The 19,963-nt window shown below is 38.2% G+C and overlaps 1 protein-coding gene across 1 annotated transcript in view; it reads right to left on the reverse strand.

Annotated features, from left to right (window-relative positions):
• Nucleotides 1-19,963, reverse strand: part of LOC137257566 (branched-chain alpha-ketoacid dehydrogenase kinase-like) — a 60,509-nt gene that overhangs the window by 17,418 nt on the left and 23,128 nt on the right. Inside the window, exons 4-8 of the mRNA XM_067794894.1 lie at nt 16,483-16,530; nt 11,202-11,321; nt 8,438-8,536; nt 6,769-6,842; nt 370-498 (exon numbers count right to left, since the gene is read on the reverse strand). Of these exons, the coding sequence (XP_067650995.1) occupies nt 370-498; nt 6,769-6,842; nt 8,438-8,536; nt 11,202-11,321; nt 16,483-16,530 (470 nt within the window). The remainder of the gene's footprint in view (nt 1-369; nt 499-6,768; nt 6,843-8,437; nt 8,537-11,201; nt 11,322-16,482; nt 16,531-19,963) is intronic.

Here is a 19,963-nt window from a genome sequence, read left to right on the forward strand (position 1 = left end):
GTGATGACCAATTGTACCTAGGTGAGTTGGATGCAAGACATGACAATATGGCTCAACATTTACCCTGAAACCAAACAAAGTTTAAAGCTATTTTGAACAGTAGTCATCTATAGCATGGCATATCAGTTTGACAAGACAGAATAGATTGAATGGCTGCACATCTCTCTCACCACTCTGGTGAAACATGATCACACTGTTTTGCACAGGAAACGCTTTCATTTACTTCTCATGAAACATCCACTGAAATGAGACATCTCATTTCCACATATTGGTGACTTCAACATGAATATCTGCACAAGTCCATAAAAGGGCTAAGGTTCAAAAGCATCTATAAAAACTATGTAATCTCTGTCAGCATTGGTGTCTCACCTCATTGCATTCTTGATGAGTTCAGTCAGGATGTAGTCCAAAGGAGGCGCAATGTATGGGAACGTAGCATTCAGATGACCATTCAGTTTCACGTGAGGCGCTTTGCCAAACTTGGCAATACACACATCCCTGAAAAAAGAAAGCTGTCTCAAAACATACTCAACTTGTGTCACGCAACAGGAACACTCAACAAGCTTCACAACTGATTCACTGTAGATTGACTACCTTGTAGTCAGTCACTTTCCATACATACAGTCGCAGCTGAAAATATTTTTAGTCCACTTTCCACTGTGTCATCAGAATTCTCAGAAGAATTTACCATTAGTGTATGGACTCGTACAAACTGATTTTATTTGAAGAGAGTTTACTTGTGTCTGGATTTGGACTATGGATTCTAGGACAAAAGCACGGACATTGAATGTAAGTTCTATCTGCCGATATGGAAGATCTTTCAAAGGTTGTCAAAAATTCATGGGTACATGAGCCAGTCTATAATATGTTAGTTTTATCAAAGAAGTAGGCTGTCTGATTGAGTGAGTTCAGTTAAATGCCACTTTGAACACTTTTGAAGTTGTTAGCTTAATGCTGCCAGTATGCCCAGTTTATGCAAATCAAAAATGTTTATCAAGCCTCTAAGTTCAGCACTTGCAGAAAACAGTTGCTCTGTTTCTGTGTTAAAGGTCACATGCAACCAAAAAATCAAACATAATTAAAACACATTTATCACTTATTCATGGCATATAATATACATTGGTGCTTGTAAAAAAACAAATAAACAAAATTACAAACGTACAATAGAGATTCAAAAGTAATATATTTCGTACTTGGGCTTACTTCCCTCGAAACGAAGCCCTCCGGAGACCGAACATAGTCATAGCGAGTGGATGTGCACTCAAGTGTAATGACAGCTTCCGATTGGCTGGTTCATTTGCTGATATGCTAAGGGCTCATTGTGTGAGAAAGATGATCTGTTTCATGGGCATTTTAGAAGTATGGCGAGTCACAACAAACTAAGGTTCTGTATGGATAACAACTTCTTTTATTGTGCTTGATGCGTCATTTCAGTATGGATTCATATACCATTGTCAAAAAAAATCATATACACTAGAAGAAGTTGTTATCCATAAAGAATGTATATAGAGACGTTGGGTTTTGTAAATATATGTTCTCTGAATTTGCGTTTGATCCAATCAAAAATCATCTCAGTAGAGATGGTGAACTACTCTGTGGCTGGAAACTGGCATTCATCTAAGTACAAAGCAGGACTTGAAACTGACAAGAGTTTGTACCAGTCTCCGTCAGATCCAGTCATCTGAGCAAAATGGATGTAGTTTGTTTGCAACCCACAGACATAAAAGCGTGTCATGTGTACAAGTATCACACCTGCCTAATTGCATAATGTGGCAGAGACAGGACTCGGGTGCACGAGTCATAAATCAGTTTATTTTGTTTATTAAATTTAGTGAATCATTTGAATTCCAATTTTGCGGGCTTTCTTTTCACGTTTTTTTCACCTTTATAGGTTGAATTGGCATTTTTGATTATTTGTTTTGGTAAGTTCATACCGAAACGTATCGGAATCTGCAAAGTTTTGTTTTACATTGCATGTGACCTTTAATAATCTATATTGCCCAACAATGACCACACCATACTCCCTTTCACCATTACAAACTAACTGCTACAATCATAAGTTTTAATCTCAAAGTGCACTAGTTTCATTTATCACATACTACATTTACAGTCCGGCATTATGCTGCATGTTTAGTGAAGTGTCGATGTAATATTTAGACACAATAGCCTGGCATTATACAGCATGTTTAGTGAAGTGTCGATGTAATATTTAGACACAATAACCCAGCATTACGCTGCATGTTTAGTGAAGTGTCGATGTAATATTAAGACACAATAACCCGGCATTACGCTGCATGTTTAGTGAAGTGTCGATGTAATATTAAGACACAATAGCCCTGCATTACGCTGCATGTTTAGTGAAGTGTCGATGTAATATTAAGACACAATAGCCCTGCATTATGCTGCTTGTTTAGTGAATGGACCTGAATTTTCAAACCACAATTACATTAGAATTGTTGTGTAATGCATGTGTTTGTTTCTTGTTCTCCACAATATTCCTCCAGTAGGGAAGAGGCTTGCCAATAGGTGGGTCTGAACCAGACAACAAACAGTGGTTGAAGTTATGTAAACACTGCATGGCTACCTACTGCACCACTGAGACTGAGCACCCAGTCCACGACCGGTCCATGATTTATTGTGAATATGAATCCAGAGAAGGGTTGTATGGCATGAGCTTCTTTCTCCAGTCACAGTACTAGTTTCTGTTACTATGTTACATTCAAGGAAACTTTTAAAAAAACTGAATAACATTAATATCATGATGGAGTATGTGTCAGTGACTACCTCATGACAAGCCTACAGCCAGATACATGTTAAGTGTTGGAGTCAAAACATTTCTTTGAGGGTAGGCAACTCTAAAACATTAGCCAGGGCAATGAGTTGTGTTTCCAAAGAAATATCTTAATAATTATAATTACTAGGGCTGAGTATTGCCAAGTAAATTGTATTGCAATATATTGTGATTCAGGTACCCATATTGCAATACGTATTGTGATGCATTAGTAACTTATGCATTTTACAGTGAGTGACACAAATTGTGCATGTGAGTCCTAATTTCTACATTATAAGTGCCCAAACATATATGTTATGAGTCTGATAACAGCAATCTCAAAATGAGGTTGCATTGTTAAGGATTTTATTTCTTATTTTCGCAATTTTCAGTATTACAGTATGCTGTTTTGTTATTGAATAATGAAGGAAACATTTGTTGTCAATGGCAGTATGTGTAGATTTGATTCAAATCACAGAGATACTCACAGAATTTCATACATGTTCTTTACGCAATACATTGGTTACCAGAAGAGATGTTGCAATATGTATCACTTGAAAAGTGTAGTGCGATATACCGGTATACCGGTAATACTGTGCAGTCCTCATAATTGCTACGAAAGTTTTAGAACTATCACCTGTGTAGTTGTGAGGTAATCTGCAGGGCAAGCACACTCAGAATGGTAACTTTGCAGATATGAATAACTTGGGCATACGTAATCCAAACATTCAGCCAAAATAAAAATGCGACATTAATAATTGGATAAGTGTGAATGGTGAACTAAAATTCAAATACACCTTATGGAGTGAAAATGTTTTCTCTTTCAGAATCTATTGATATAATTGAACTTATATCTGATGTCACCAAAATTATAATCAAAATTAATTATCTCTACTGGGAGCGTGACACTATTCATGTTTTGGCTGTAGGTGAAGGATGTGTTTGTCTGGATGTTGGATGTCCCACCTCAACAGTCAATTTTGAAGTACATTGTCAAAAACAAAAAATTAGTCTACCAAATACTCAAATTTAATGGCATTGTTAACTTTTTTATATGATGACACTGACATTTGAAATCTATCAAATCAACTACAAGACATGCACAAATCTAACAAATGCTGACAGAATATAAATTTCTACAAATTGGAGTGTTTGCTTAGTTGACCTACTTAACATATAAATTACTGTTGGCATATCAAACACGATGTTACACATAAAACCTTGTTACAATGGTATTTTCATCTTTCATAGTGTCAACATCACAGGTCCTTTCACACATTCAGCAAATTTGTTCAATGTTATTGTTGTATTGTTATCCATACTAGGAAAACTTTGAGGCTGACTGAGACCTAACATATCCACATAAGCTGCTATAGATCAGCTGGGAATTAAAATATAGAACAAACCTTCTGGATAACAACTTCTCTTTAATTATGAGTGCAATGTTTCAACACAGACAAGCATGACAATGGCACACAAATCTGTATCGAAACATTGCACTCACAAACAAAAGAAGTTGCTATCCATAAATTTTTTTCTATATTGTAATTCTGTACTTCTAAATGTCACTGAAAGAAGTGTATTGATACTTTCCGAAAACATTTCATATTTGACTCAGTGACAGTCCAGATTTAGTTCTGGTGTATCCAGCCATGTCAAGAATCTGGCTAAAGAACCAACTCTAACATTCATCCTGGAAACGTCATGACAAACACCTACTCCTTTCTGGTAACATGGATACAAGCACAAAGGATTACTACTGTGAAATCCCCACCGTGGACTGTAAAGAAAAATATCTACTTTCAAAATGCTTCCTTTCTGACAACACAATATACAGCATTTGTTGATAAATAAAGGGCAAGTAATTAAATGGTATCTGACTGTCATCGAACCAACCAATCTATATATGTATTTCTATTCAGGAATATCAAATCGAACTACAACAATGTCTTGACTTATTGCCCTGGGCAACAACTTGCCTCATTGCCTTAGATGACATCGTCTTGCCTTACTGCACTGAACAACAAGGACAATAAATTTTTTTATGTGAATAACTAAAAACGTCAAGGATTTATATAAATGAATTTGCCTTGTTGTGTCTTTACACGTTTTTATATGCAGTGTTAAAAGCACAGAAAATGTTCATTTTGCATTTTGCTACCTCCACATTGAAGATAAATGTATATTAGACTTGTACCCAAGTATGTGCAGTGCATTAAACAGTGCATGCAACAAGAGTAAGGCGTGCAAAATATGTTTAAATCGAGAAGTTGTTATAAAAAAGATTTGTCTTGCACTAAAATATGTTATATTTGCGAACACACCTTCTTGGTAAAGTGTATTCACGAGTATACATCTAGAAAGTATTTTCTGTTTAATAATCAGCTTCAGGTCGGCACAAGCAGTGTGGTGCTTAAAATGTTGAATAAAACATTTTTCACGTGAGTAATTATTAAATAGGGGGTCGGAAATCTGAGAGCACAACCTAGTGAGGAAATGGGAGTGTACCTTTGCTGGTGGCAATATTTTATTTTGACATGAAAATTACTTTTCAAACTGAAGCGAGGGAAGTGCGTTGCCAACCTTGCTCGCTTCGTTCGCATATATGAAGACTGGTCACTTCTTCAACCACATTTGCGCTACAGTTGCCTGTGGTTTAGTATACCCCCGCTAAGTAACAGGGGTATGTAACTTTCATTATATTCACACAATATATATTGCTATAGATATATATTACACGAGTGCAAAAAGGTATTAACATTTGAGAATTGTGATGATAAAGTCCATTTCAGTAATCTGAATATTCAGCCAAGACGAAGCAACTCTGACACGTGGTCTGTGTAGTTCAAGTCAGTAAGTCTGTAGGCAAGAAGGTTGACCTTCAAGGAACGAATCCTAGTGTCGATGATTAGGTAGCGACGTCTATGGACGGTTTATATGCTTCTTTTTTTTGTTTTGTGGCATGTGAAACTCCAAAATGGTAATCCTTCCACTTGCATGACATAAAATAACAGTTTGTTTGCAACCTTAATTCTCTTACAAATGTTTAAAAGTATTAATTTAATTCATTTACTCATGATTGACTAAGTCACTAAGCAAACATTCTCTTTAACACCATCACAGTTTGTTGACCACGCTATGTCGACACTCCGGGTTTTTACTCTGTCGACGATTAGCAACATCATAATTTTCAATTGTCGACAGATCGGGATGACACCCCCGGATACTCAACATGTTAATTCAAGACATCAAATTTGGAAGAAATGGCAATATATTCTTCAGCTCAGAGGCCAAAATTTTGAGTTTTTCAATATCATAATCATGACAGAGGCTAGAATTGAGAGTTTTTCAATATCATAACAATGTATTATATTCAAAACAGGTGATGGTAAATAATGTCTAAATCTTCAAAGACAATACAAAGTTTTAATCATGAAAGAATAGCATATTACATTATTTAATCTATTAATCACATGATCATAACGTCCCCCAGTACTGAGACAGGTACCTAGGTTCCAGAGTATCAGTTCATGTATAATCATTGATTCATCATCACACAAGGCTTGTTTCATTTGTATATGGAATTCACAAATGTCCTAACACAATGAAGCAGCAATTAGAAGCAGCTTAGTTTTATTTTTGAGTGAGTACATTTTTACACCACTTACAGCAATATTCCAGCCTCATCATGTCGGGAGACACCGGAAGCTTTTGTCAGATCATCATGAAGACAGGTATCACATCAGAGTTAAGATTTGTTATTAATGAAACTGATCTGGGAATGTCCTAGACTCTACAACCTGGTTGCTTACTTTCATGTTACATGTGTGAGTCACAATCGGGTATACATAGGATGAATGTGAAGGTCATTATGAAAGGTGTAGGCATACAAAGATATTGAAAGACATACAAAACCTCACCTAGAAGATTTCTATGACTACTGCACCTGTCAAAGGAGGAATGTGTACCGGACCTGCCTCTCCATCCCATAAGCTTACCTTACAAATTCGGCTTTCTTTTCAATTAGCTTTCTTGGCGAGAAACCAACGTTGATGATGCCCACATGGTTTGGCTGTGGAGAATACATGTTATCTAGCATATTGGGGGCAGAACATGCAGTCATTGCAGACATACGGACATGCATGTAGTACCACTATAGCAATCTCATGGTGCCATGATGGAGTACAATCTCCCAGTGTATTAAACACAATTCAACCAGAAATATTCTTATATTTGGAGGTATGTAATGGCTGTGATGTTACTGATTTTTCATATTATGACTTTATACATACACTTAACAAAAGTCAGGGTTAAGGAATATTTGGGAAAACACTGGTTTGTATCAAAGACCCAACACATAATTTCCTAACAATATTCCCAAAAATATATTAATGGTGTTAACTTGTTGTGTTAAATATGTACACACTTTCAGTGCAAGCTTGGTCATGTTGTAACATGTGCTTCAGGCTGAGCAGCTCACCTATACTATGTCATACAACCAGTATAACAGACACAAGCTTAAGAAAGATAAAGAGTCTTAACAGTCTAGGGCCAAACCAACAGTGATGACAACACAACAGACTAGGACCAAACCATCAGTGATGGTGGCACACTTAACAGGCTAAGACCATCAGTGATGGCAACACAACAGGATAGGACCAACTTTCAGTTACATGATAGCATTTGAGCTTACAGTAGGAGGAAAGCTGAGCTCAGACATGAATCAGTCGGGTAAAGCCCATGAGGACAGGTATGGTGCTGACAAACCAGTAATCACAATCAACTGTGTGTCCCGTACCTCCACTGGTCCTTCAGATTCAGTGTGTGAGTTTAGTTGGTGATAATACTTTTTTGAAATAAGTCTTAATTTCATCTCAACACAGGGGTATTTGGAAAGTCAGCAGTGATACAGTATCTGGTGTTTACAGCTTGGATGACACCACAAGCCTGGGCATGGTGCTGATTACCTCAAGCCTGGGATCTAGAACTCACAAATAAGGGAAGTAAGCATGCATGGCCTACAGGGTAACCTGCACCCTGAATAATATTGAGAAGAACTTGTCCCTAAGCAGGGATTACAAGACCAAGGACCATCTGGACTGGCAGGAGTAAAGTGTAGGCATTTCATTTTTCACAAACAAACGGAAGTGAAACGAAGGTCACTAACCCTGCCTCAACTCCACCAAAGGAGATGACCTTTCCAAACAATTTATGTACACAATAGAAGTATGACTGTGGATGGACGGATGGATGACAAAATTGAATACTGCAGGTAATCTAACTGTGTCAGATCACCTGAAACTTTCCTACATCTTAACTTGACAAGAACAGTGTTTTCATAGGGCTATTTTAGAACTAACATTTGAACATATTATTAAAATGTAACTAAAAATTAAATAAAATATTTTTAAAAATAACTGAGTATTCATGATCTTAACTGATCACATAGAATACGTAATTCTGTTCTAAAAAGAAACAGATTTCAAAGTATTATCCATTTCAAAAATACAATCTGTCTAAACAAACTTCTAAGAAAACACTGAACTGGCCTTACCAAAGATTCCAAATTTCAAGTTCTGCCCTCCAAAGCTAGACAATAGCCAGAGTACACTTTCAACATAACACCAGCACGACGCCGTAACATTAGGAAAACAATGAAACACTGACCCTTTCCAAGTGGAGTGAGAGGTGGTGCTCTGCCAACATACGGATTCCCAGGCGAGACGTCAGCGTCTTGTCCAGGAAACTTTTGATAAGGGCCTCATCCTGAAATACAATCCATCAGAGAGAGTTAGTGCCTGAACAGTCAGACAGGAGTTCAGTTACATTACATAATGTAATCTGATAAATGATTAATCGACATGGAATTGGGATAAGCCCACAAAACATACATGCGACACATGGGTCCTGAAACCTCTGTACCAACAGGATCTGAAATCTGACATGTTTTGATTCACCATGGAAAAAGGTTTTAAGAAACCATCGTGGAATATTGTGCTATTTCCACACTTCACACCTCGGGTGACAAACAGCTGACGGAACAGCACCTGATAAGCTGGGGTCATCTCTCCTGCCTCTGCTGAGTTACACCTGAATGCATGATGGTTCCACAAGCTGTTTGGCACCCCATGGTGTGATGTGTGAAAATAGCAAAATATTACATGATGGTTTCTTAAAGCTTACAAGCAATGCAAAACACAACTTTGCAGATTCTAATACCTTTCAGTGTGGAATTACAGTAACAAATTGCAAAGTCAACTGATAAAAATTGTTGTGGTACAACAACTGTGCAACACTGCGCAAACAGCACATGCACAATGAACAGGTTAGCGTGGCTTCAAGTGGGATGCTGGGATTATAAGGTCATGAGCAGGAGCAGTAGTCTAATCTTGGTTGTGTACACAAGATATACCAATGCATACGTACGTATGGGCAGATGGACGGAGCCTAATACTATATCCCCAGCTTTACGCTAAACGCACACTGGGGAATACAACACATCAATTGTTGTAAGCAGCGTCTGTCAGAGGCAAATCTCACTGTCTGTTTTACTGATACCTATGTGTCTGCCTGTCTGCTAATGACAATATGCAATAAAAAACTTCAATTATTGACTACATGCAATTTGAACTTAACACGTAGGCCAGACACCATAAACAAAAGAGCACTCATGGTATTGGCAAATGGACCAGCAGCGTTATCCCTGGTGCTTCATTTTGAGCTTAATAAGTCCAAGTACAAAATATTGTGTTACGACAGACTATTTTCTGTAAATGGTATTACTAATTAAGTAATAATTATTATTGGGTCACAACATTTATTGTTTTGAATAATATTTATTATGGGTCACATTCCGTATCATAAACGTTCATTACTTTTCGTAATTTAGCAGCAGACTTTAAGGAAATGCTCTAGAGTTACCTTCCTTGATTGATTGTTTACTTCCGGGAGATTACTACTGTTTTAGAGCATTCTACGTTAGTGGCAATGGTCATAAGTGCTGGATAGTTCTTGAATCATTGAAAGTATATATAAAGGCTAGTTTGTCGTGTTGTCGGACACGGAAATACACACAGATTAGTGAGTGAGTGAGTGAGTTTAGTTTTACGCTGCACTCAGCAATATTCCAGCTATATGGCGGCGGTCTGTAAATAATCGAGTCTGGACCAGACAATCCAGTGACCAACAACATGAGCATCGATCTGCACACTTGGGAACCCATGACATGTGTCAACCAAGTCAGCGAGGCTGACCACCCGATCCCGTTAGTCGCTCTTACGACAAGCATAGTCACCTTTTATGGCAAGCATGGGTTGCTGAAGGCCTATTCTACCCCGGGACCTTCACGGGTCACACACAGATTAACTGAGGTACATAACTGTGTATCTCCATCAACACTTGATCTTCATGACAGCTGCCTGACCACTCACTGTGTTACATTCTGCATGACTGTTTCTCACTCTCATATCAAGACTTCGGTGAGTTGACATTATATTGTGACCCGTTACTGTTGATTTGACTCATTTGCATTGTATATGAAACCTCTCTTGTGTTTCTTTTGCATCTTGCAGTATTTGCTGAATACAAATTATTGAAATATCAAACTTTTCAGTGTTGTATTTTGCTGGTTCTCAGAGGATTTTTATTCGTAACAATTGCACTTCTGATTTTCAATTGTCCGTTTATACTTTTGTTTGTTTTTTTCATAATCAATAATGCGTACTATACATCATGAAAAAATGGTAAGTGTTATTGAATTATGTTATTTTGGGTTGCATCTAAGCTTTAAACAACTCTTACAGTCATTGATCATAAAATGTGACATTTCAGATCCTGCTGGGTACAGGGGTTTCAGGACCATGTGTCATATTTATGTTTTGTGCACTTATCCCTACTTCAAGCATCGTTCCTCGTTCTCATTTGAATCCAGATGGACCATAGATGGACTGATGAAACTTCTGCAGTCTGACACCTTTACCGCTTCAGTAGCACCACAAAGTTACACACAAATACTAGTGTCATGCCTGTATCTGTAGCCATTTCTCTAAAAATGACAATGATATAAGCATATATTCCGAAAACCCGAACTGCTGACCTTGAACTTGACATATTTGACCTACGCCATTCTCTCACTAAACCTACACCTTCTCACTAAACCTACTCTTCTACAATGAAACGCTATATGTCTCGGGGCTTGATGAAATGGATTCATTTAATCAAATGATGTATGACCCTCCTGATATTATTGATTCTTTAAATCATGATTTACAAGTGCAATATGCCTCACCTTGTTATCACTGATTCTTCAATCATGATTTACAAGGGCAATATGCCTCACCTTGTTATCACTGATTCTTCAATCATGATTTACAAAAGCCTCATGTTTCACCTTGATATCATTGATTCTTCAATCAAACGCCAGCTGCCTCACCTTGATGTGTTTGCGACACTCTGCAAATCCCTCAGCTAGAAGAGTGACATTGTTCTTGTGGTCGTCCAGGAGGTTCCGAAGAGTCTCAGAGAAGTGCTCATCTGACTTCATGTCTGTGATCTGCAGAACAAAACAACACGTGTTTCACATCACACATTAAGATCTGGGTTTTATAGTATAGGTACAAATGGTAACTACATATGGTGACCATATGGTGACCATATGTACCTATGTACAAAATCCACTCAAAAATTACCAGCTTATCTTAATGGAAAAATGGACAAAATACACCACTCTCAAACTGCTGTAGTTAAAAGTTATAGTGTATCCTGATCTTTGATCAAGATGTTAATCTCAAGTGGACATAAAATCATTACTTACCCACGAGGAGGGCAGGACAGAAAGGCTGACCCATGGATCACGATAAGTATAACACATCAATTTTTATCAGAAAATTACATAGTGTTCCTTATCCTGACTCATGCGTATTATGCTTGCCAGAATCCAACAGAATCAGTGGTGGGTCATGCCACATCCTGGATTCTCTAGTTGTCATGTATTTTACATCCTGTAAAACCCCCATGGAACTCATGCTGCCCAGTTCTGAGATGTGTGCATGGACTCTCAACCATTTTACTCCACGATGCATATTGACATCAACAAGTCACGTGATAAAAAGATTTTCTCAACACCTGTTAGGAACAGTTAGTTGTTGTGCTACAACTAATGTACCTAACTGGTAAATGCCAAAGACACACCTTCCTGCTCCGAATAATTTATGATAATTTGTAGACAATAAAACAGCACATATGAGAATAACTATAGTTAGAGTATTTATTTCACAAATTAATTGTTTCAGACTATTAAGTCTGGTGGGACACACTCTAAGAATATCCATACATTTTCAAGCGAGACAAGTCTCCAAAACACAGTGAGCATTGAAAGGTCTTTAAGTTTTGTTCCATAAAGGAGCAATACCACCAACTTCAGTTTAAGTCCAACTTGTTGCCAAGGAAACACAAATATTCTTAGTTGCGTGAGTGCAACGTTTCAATGCAGATTCTTGTACTGTTGTCAAGCAAGAGTGACACATGAAGTGGAGCAAATGTATCTATATTCTGAATACAACCATGAGATCATATTACAGAACGAACAACTCAGTTTTTTCGGTACTCTTTGTACCACTGCATATGAAAGACTTCTGTTTAGTCATAAAGGGAACACCATTCGTTTTTTAAAAAAACTTGCATACCAAGCTCTCAAAAGTTGCTAAAAAGCCGTCTGCTTCTCTCTCCCACAAACAAAACCACAGACAGATTACGTAACACTGTCGCCAGAGCCCTGCAGTGACATCATAGAAGGAACAATTTTCATTTAGTTGTATAGAAAATGTGTAGGAAGCTCGTCATTTTGCTGATTCAACGACGTCACCAAAAACATGCCGAACTGTTGGGTTACCGTCAATTGCTCCTTGGGGTCGGGTGATGGTGTCACTATGCACAGATTTCCACCGGACCCCGTAGTTTGTGCTGAAATCGCTTGTTTGTGTTTGCGAAGTGAGCGTTGTGGAAGCCAGTGGAAGCCTGTGGTATATACTAAATCGAATGGTTCGCCCCCTACCACGCCTCCAAGATAGAAAATGGAGTTCAAGTTTCATCAAGTTTATAAAATCAAGACTGCTTACTACACATTGCTGACCAAAAGGATTTTGCATGAATATGACACTTTCTTCCTCAGAAATGAGGAAGTGGTCGAAGTGACAATATTATCGTAAGAAAAATTATATTGACGTCGCCTTGCTTCCAAGAGTGAAATTGTTATGTTATAAGCAATGTCATAGAAAATCCTAATGTCCATCAATAAATACATATTTTACTACCAGTGAAAAGTAATTTTGATTTTGTAAGTTGGTGAAAACAAACTTAAATAGCATTTATTCTCGGACAGGGCGCTGCCATTTTTGAAAATCGTGAAGTCACAGGCTAAAGTCTGTTAGAATTATTGAGATTATGGTTTGTTCTCATCAAGTTAGAAAATCAAAACTACGTTTTACTAGTAGTTAAATATGTATCTGAATCATGGCCAAAAGGATTTTGCATGACACAACTTGTAACATAACGACTTGTTCCACGAAAGCAAGGTGGAGGTCGAAGTGACATTAATATTGCAAGCAATATCATATTGACCTCCACCTCATTTCCAAGAGTGAAATTGTTATGTCATAAGCAATGTCATGTGACATCCTATTGTCCATCAATAATATACATACGTTACTACCAGTAGAAAGTAATTTAGATTTTGTAAGAGGGTGAAAACAACTTAAATAGCATTCATCCTCAGACAGAGCACCGCCATTTTTGAAAATCGTGAAGTCACTAACTGAAGCCCATTTGAATTTATGAGCGTATGGTTTGTTTTCATCAAGTTAGAAAATCATAACTACTTTCTACTAGAAGTTAAATATGTATTTGAATCATAACCAAAAGGAGTTTGCATGACACAACCTGTAACATAACGTAAGCAAGGTCGGAGTCAAAGTGAAAATACTACACGATAAATTCCTTCACTTCCTAAATTTAACTTGGTTTGTAATGTTCACTCACCAGTATGTAGACACTTGTCAATTTACATCTTTATATTTGGTCTCATAATCGTAATTACTTAATAATCATACTTGCATGCATTTTGAAATTTAATAAAAAGAAGTGATCAGTGAATGTATAACAGAAACGTAATATCTAGACATTTTATAGTTTGTCTACATGAATCATAATTTACACGCGCGCCCTATTGAGGAATGTATCCATCAATATCCACAAAAACGAGTGATATATATTTCATCTGCAGATTTCCCAAGTGATGTGTCTTTTAACAGTCTAATATACGAAAACTTCTTGTATTGTTTCAAGTTTTTCACATTGCTATATAGTCTCAATGGTCACCCAAGACAGCACACCTGGCAACTAATTGCATAATGTGTCATTCTTTTAAAAAAGTAATTTAGTTAGCCCCAAGAGTGAGTGAGTGAGTGAGTGTAGCCAGTGTGCCCAGAACGTAGCCAGACTTGCTGCCACCTAACTGGTTCTGGAATGCTGAAAATGTGCATTGCTTTATCATTGTTAGTGACTACGGCATATTAGAATTAACTATTCATTTCTCTTCTAAAATACACTGTGCTTGTTTTGGTACTGTTTTGTGGAATACAGCACATCAATTACTGATATTATGTAGCCTGGAAGATTGTTTTTGGTGAAACTGGAGCAGGGGGAGGGTACCCGTTCATACAGATAAACACAATGAGGATTCAAGGTGGATTCAAAACTGGAAGAATCAAAGTCAAAAGGATGACTGTTTTTGTTTTCTTTCTTTGTTTGTTTAATGATGAGCTCACCAATATTCCAGCTATATCTCGATCGTCTGCGAAATATTTGTGTCTAGAACAAACAATCAAGTGGTCAACAGCATGAGCATTCATCTACACAATTAGGATAGGATGACATGTGTCAACCAAGTCAGCCTGACCATCCAATGCCGTTGGTCACCTCTCACTGAAGACCAATTCTAACCTGGATCTTCATGCGTGTAAGTGTGAGTCATATATTTGATTGAATCTGACCACCTTCAACCAAATACTCATAACAATATCTGCCTAAATTGAAACCTTCTGATTCACCATTCCTTACCTCACAACACAAGCATGGCCACAGAGAATGGTGAAGGTAGGGGGTACAGGGAGAAGGTTATGATGGACATAGTCTTGATGAGGATGTTGGGGATTAGTTACTGTATTGTCAATGACTGACAGCTGCTATATGTTGATATCCACAGATCACCTTGTTGTCTCATTACATGACATGTAGGCCAACATAATCTGTGGATCTCATTACAAACATATATCATTACAGTATGTATGTCAGTGCCACACTGTCTCATATCCATTATACTGCTACATCAAAAACAACACCGCTGACATAAAAGGTGAATTTACAGGATAGGCGAGATTGATATAGTAATGTTGCATATTAATTATTCCCCACAGACTTAGACAGACTTGACTGAGTATGGTTTTACATCACTTCTAGCATCATTCCAGCAATATCACAGCGGGGGACACCAGAAATGGGATTCACATATTAGTACCCATGTGGGGATTCCTCTAACCTGGGTCTTCAGGGCTGTATGACATGAGTTAGGGTGTCAGTGGTTAGATCCCTTCTCACTGCAGCCCATTACACAGTCATGCATTACAGAGCATTATAGGTGATGTGTTCAATCACCAAACATGCCTGTATTAACTCAATCACAGGATTGATGTATTGATGACTGTGTGTTAAATATTCCCAAAAATGTCATGATGCTGTGTTAAGTGCAGCATGTTAATAGTCTTATCTTGAGATACAAGTTCTAATCCTAGGCTTGATGCAATGTTCCATGCAGTCTGACTATGACACACAGCCAACTGTTTTCTCATAGACTATCACCTTCTGTTCAGTCACCGCTTCCAACAATCAAGGGACCATTTACACACTATCCCCAAGAGTAAAGGTATTATTTTGAATGAAAGTCTCAGGCACACATGCCCTACTTCTTAGCCACAGAATCAATAGAGAGAGAGCAGCTGTAGTGGGTTCAATAGCTCCGGTTACCAGTCACGACCACCACACACTGCCCACCTAAACAACCACCTGTTGGCATCTGTCTGGGAGGAATATATTAATCCAATTCTCTGAGCCTATCAATGTATGTGGGTCACAGGACTGTGGTGGGTGACTGAGTTCAGGCATTTTCGACTCTTATTTCATTTAGATTTATTTACAAGATTAGTGGACAACCTACTGTAGGGATAGTTTCATAGGAATATTTTTACATGATCCTACATTCAGCCAATACTTTACTCTATATCTGTAGGTCTGGTTGTGTTCCTCGTCTACTACCTAGCACACAACATCACACCTAGCCAGTAGGTTTTTCTTTCTAATCCATCAAACATTCAGTGACATGAAACAACATATGAAAAGGGGTAAGAAATGTTTCACTGTATCTTAAGGCCAAATAAATAGACAGTACCCATCAAACCATTTGATCATAAATGAATACAGGTAAGTCCTTTATGGTGATAAATGTGTTGTCCAGGAAAGGAACAGGATTCAAATCCTGGTAAGGATTGAAGCCCTACAATACATCTAAATCCCCTACAAAACATTGCAGCCCTACTATAAAGCAGTGCTATCCGAGTACTACTGTCCTATCACCTGTAGCAATCAGTTGACAAATCACTCACCGGCATCATCTCTGATAGGATATGGAATGCCCGGATATACAGTTCATGCTGAAAATATAAACGACACAAATGTTACATGTGCTTTCATTAACAGCAAATATCAGGTATTCTGACAAGCCAAATAGTTGACAATCCTTAAACAATGACTACATCAGATGTACACGCACACCTCCTGTGGTCATGTTGTATTAGTTTGTGAGTGAACTGAGCTTGTCTTTACGCCACACTCAACAGTATTCCTGGTACAAGGAGGCACTCTGTAAATAATTGAGTCTGGATCAGATAATCAGTGATCAACAACATGAGCATCAATCTACACTATTGGGAGTCGATGACGTGTCAATATGTGAATCTGACTGCCCAATCCTGTTAGTCACCTTGTACAAGAAACATGGGTTCCTGAGGACCAATCAAAACCGCAAACTTCATGAGTCTATGTTGTATTGTGTCTCACCATGACCCATACCAACAGTGAAGTTCTGTCTATTAATGTCACAAATGGTTGTATGTCATAACAGTTCTGGGAACAAAAATGGCACAACACTTCAAGGCAAACACCGTAACAGTAGTAGCTAACTCAGGTCCCCCTAAGTAAATGGAAGGAATTACGGCAAATTTGAAGGAATTACAACTCAAATGTAAACAAATGCAGCCCACTCGCGAAACAATTGCAGCGATGTCGGTAGTTTAGCGATAATAACATAAACACAATGCCCCTATAGGAAACAATGCCGGTAATACTTGAAACAAATCGGCCATCTTCAGAGATTTCTCGGCTCAGTTCCATGATTTGTCGGTTGTTTTCATTTTCATAATTATCTATCTTTGACCACCTGTGTTGAATGCGTTTAGGTATGAGGTGTTTTCAGGGCTATAAATGATCTTGCTACGAAATGATCGTCAATGCAAAAGAGCGTCATAAGTCATGCCAACGGATGCTTTCAATGTTCAGATGTAAACAACCTCAGATGGCTCGACTTATGACGCTCTTTTGCAGTGACAATCTTTTCCAAAAAAAATAATTTATAGCTCCGACAACACCTCATACCTAAACTCATTCAACACGGGTGGTCAAAGATGGATAATTATGAAAATGAAAACAGTAGAAACTAAAAACAATACTCACCGAGAGGGGTGCTCCTCCCAGTGATGCCATGTTTTGATGTGTGAGTTTTAGGATGTGACCGAGAAATCTCTGAAGATGGCCAATCTTGTTTCAAGTATTACCGACATTGTTTCCGATAGGGGCATTGTGTTTATGTTATTACTGCTAAACTACCGATATCGCTGTATTTGTTTCGCGAGTCGGTTTGTTTACATTTGAGATGCAATTCCTTCAAAATTGCCGTAATTCCTTCAAGGGGGCCTGTAACTTCATACAAGAGATTACAATCACTGAATGTTATAATAGTTAAAAAGACCCTAACAGTTGTATATAACAACATTTCAAGAAAGGTACTGTTAAAGTATGACACAAATACTGGTTAAGGAAATGTTAAGTTTTATATTTAGTTCAACAGTTGAGAAATACACTGTAACAATTACCACAGGAATACAGAATGATGGTCAAAGATCAGCATGAGAAGTTTGAGAAAGGAGATCGGGCATCTTGTTTCTCATGACAACTTTTTTTGTGTGTCAATGTCATGCATTTATACAGGATGTAAGACAAGATCCTATGTACATACATGATATTCACTTGGTGTTGAGGAAAACCTACAACTGTTGGCATCATTGTCGGAATCACATAACATCTCACCATATCAGTCATATTGTAAGTTCTATTGTGTCAGTATTGTCACACATTCTGTAACCTATGTGAGGTGGTGTATGGTAGATGTTGTGTCAGTATTGTCACACATTCTGTAACCTGTGTGGTGGGGTGGTGTATCATAGATGCTGTTGTGTCAGTATTGTCACATATTCTGTAACCTGTGAGTGGTGGTGTATGGTAGATGCTGTTGTGTCAGTACTGTCACATATTCTGTAACCTGTGTGGTTGTGGTGTATCAAAGATGCTGTTGTGTCAGTACTGCCACATATTCTGTAACCTGTGAGTGGTGGTGTATCATAGATGCTGTTGTGTCAGCATTGTCACACATTCTGTAACTTGTGAGTGGTGGTGTATGGTAGATGTTGTGTCAGTATTGTCACACATTCTGCAACCTGTGTGGTGGGGTTGTGTATCATAGATGCTGTTGTGTCAGTATTGTCACACATTCTGTAACCTGTGAGTGGTGGTGTATGGTAGATGCTGTTGTGTCAGTACTGTCACACATTCTGTAACCTGTGTGGTGTGGTGTATCAAAGATGCTGTTGTGTCAGTACTGTCACATATTCTGTAACCTGTGTGGTGTGGTGGTGTATCAAAGATGCTGTTGTGTCAGTACTGCCACACATTCTGTAACCTGTGAGTGGTGGTGTATCATAGATGCTGTTGTGTCAGTACTGTCACACATTCTGCAACCTGTGTGGTGGGGTGGTGTATCATAGATGCTGTTGTGTCAGTATTGTCACACATTCTGTAACCTGTGAGTGGTGGTGTATGGTAGATGCTGTTGTGTCAGTACTGTCACACATTCTGTAACCTGTGTGGTGTGGTGTATCAAAGATGCTGTTGTGTCAGTACTGTCACATATTCTGTAACCTGTGTGGTGTGGTGGTGTATCAAAGATGCTGTTGTGTCAGTACTGCCACACATTCTGTAACCTGTGAGTGGTGGTGTATCATAGATGCTGTTGTGTCAGTACTGTCACATATTCTGCAACCTGTGTGGTTGTGGTGTATCATAGATGCTGTTGTGTCAGTACTGCCACACATTCTGTAACCTGTGAGTGGTGGTGTATCATAGATGCTGTTGTGTCAGTACTGTCACATATTCTGCAACCTGTGTGGTTGTGGTGTATCATAGATGCTGTTGTGTCAGTACTGTCACATATTCTGCAACCTGTGTGGTTGTGGTGTATCATAGATGCTGTTGTGTCAGTACTGTCACATATTCTGCAACCTGTGTGGTTGTGGTGTATCATAGATGCTGTTGTGTCAGTACTGTCACATATTCTGCAACCTGTGTGGTTGTGGTGTATCATAGATGCTGTTGTGTCAGTACTGTCACATATTCTGCAACCTGTGAGTGGTGGTGTATCATAGATGCTGTTGTGTCAGTACTGTCACATATTCTGCAACCTGTGTGGTTGTGGTGTATCATAGATGCTGTTGTGTCAGTACTGTCACATATTCTGCAACCTGTGTGGTTGTGGTGTATCATAGATGCTGTTGTGTCAGTACTGTCACATATTCTGTAACCAGTGCATTGTGGTGGTGTATCATAGATGCTGTTGTGTCAATATTATCACACATTCTGTAATCTGTGTGTGGTGGTGTTTTGTTGTTTGTCGTCTGATGTACATACCTCATCACACTGTCAGTTGTTGTTAATGACTGATTTCACAATTTTTAACATGCTGATTTACTCTCAAAG

Source organism: Haliotis asinina, chromosome 1 (assembly GCF_037392515.1).
Source record: "Haliotis asinina isolate JCU_RB_2024 chromosome 1, JCU_Hal_asi_v2, whole genome shotgun sequence".
Classification (NCBI taxonomy): domain Eukaryota; kingdom Metazoa; phylum Mollusca; class Gastropoda; order Lepetellida; family Haliotidae; genus Haliotis; species Haliotis asinina.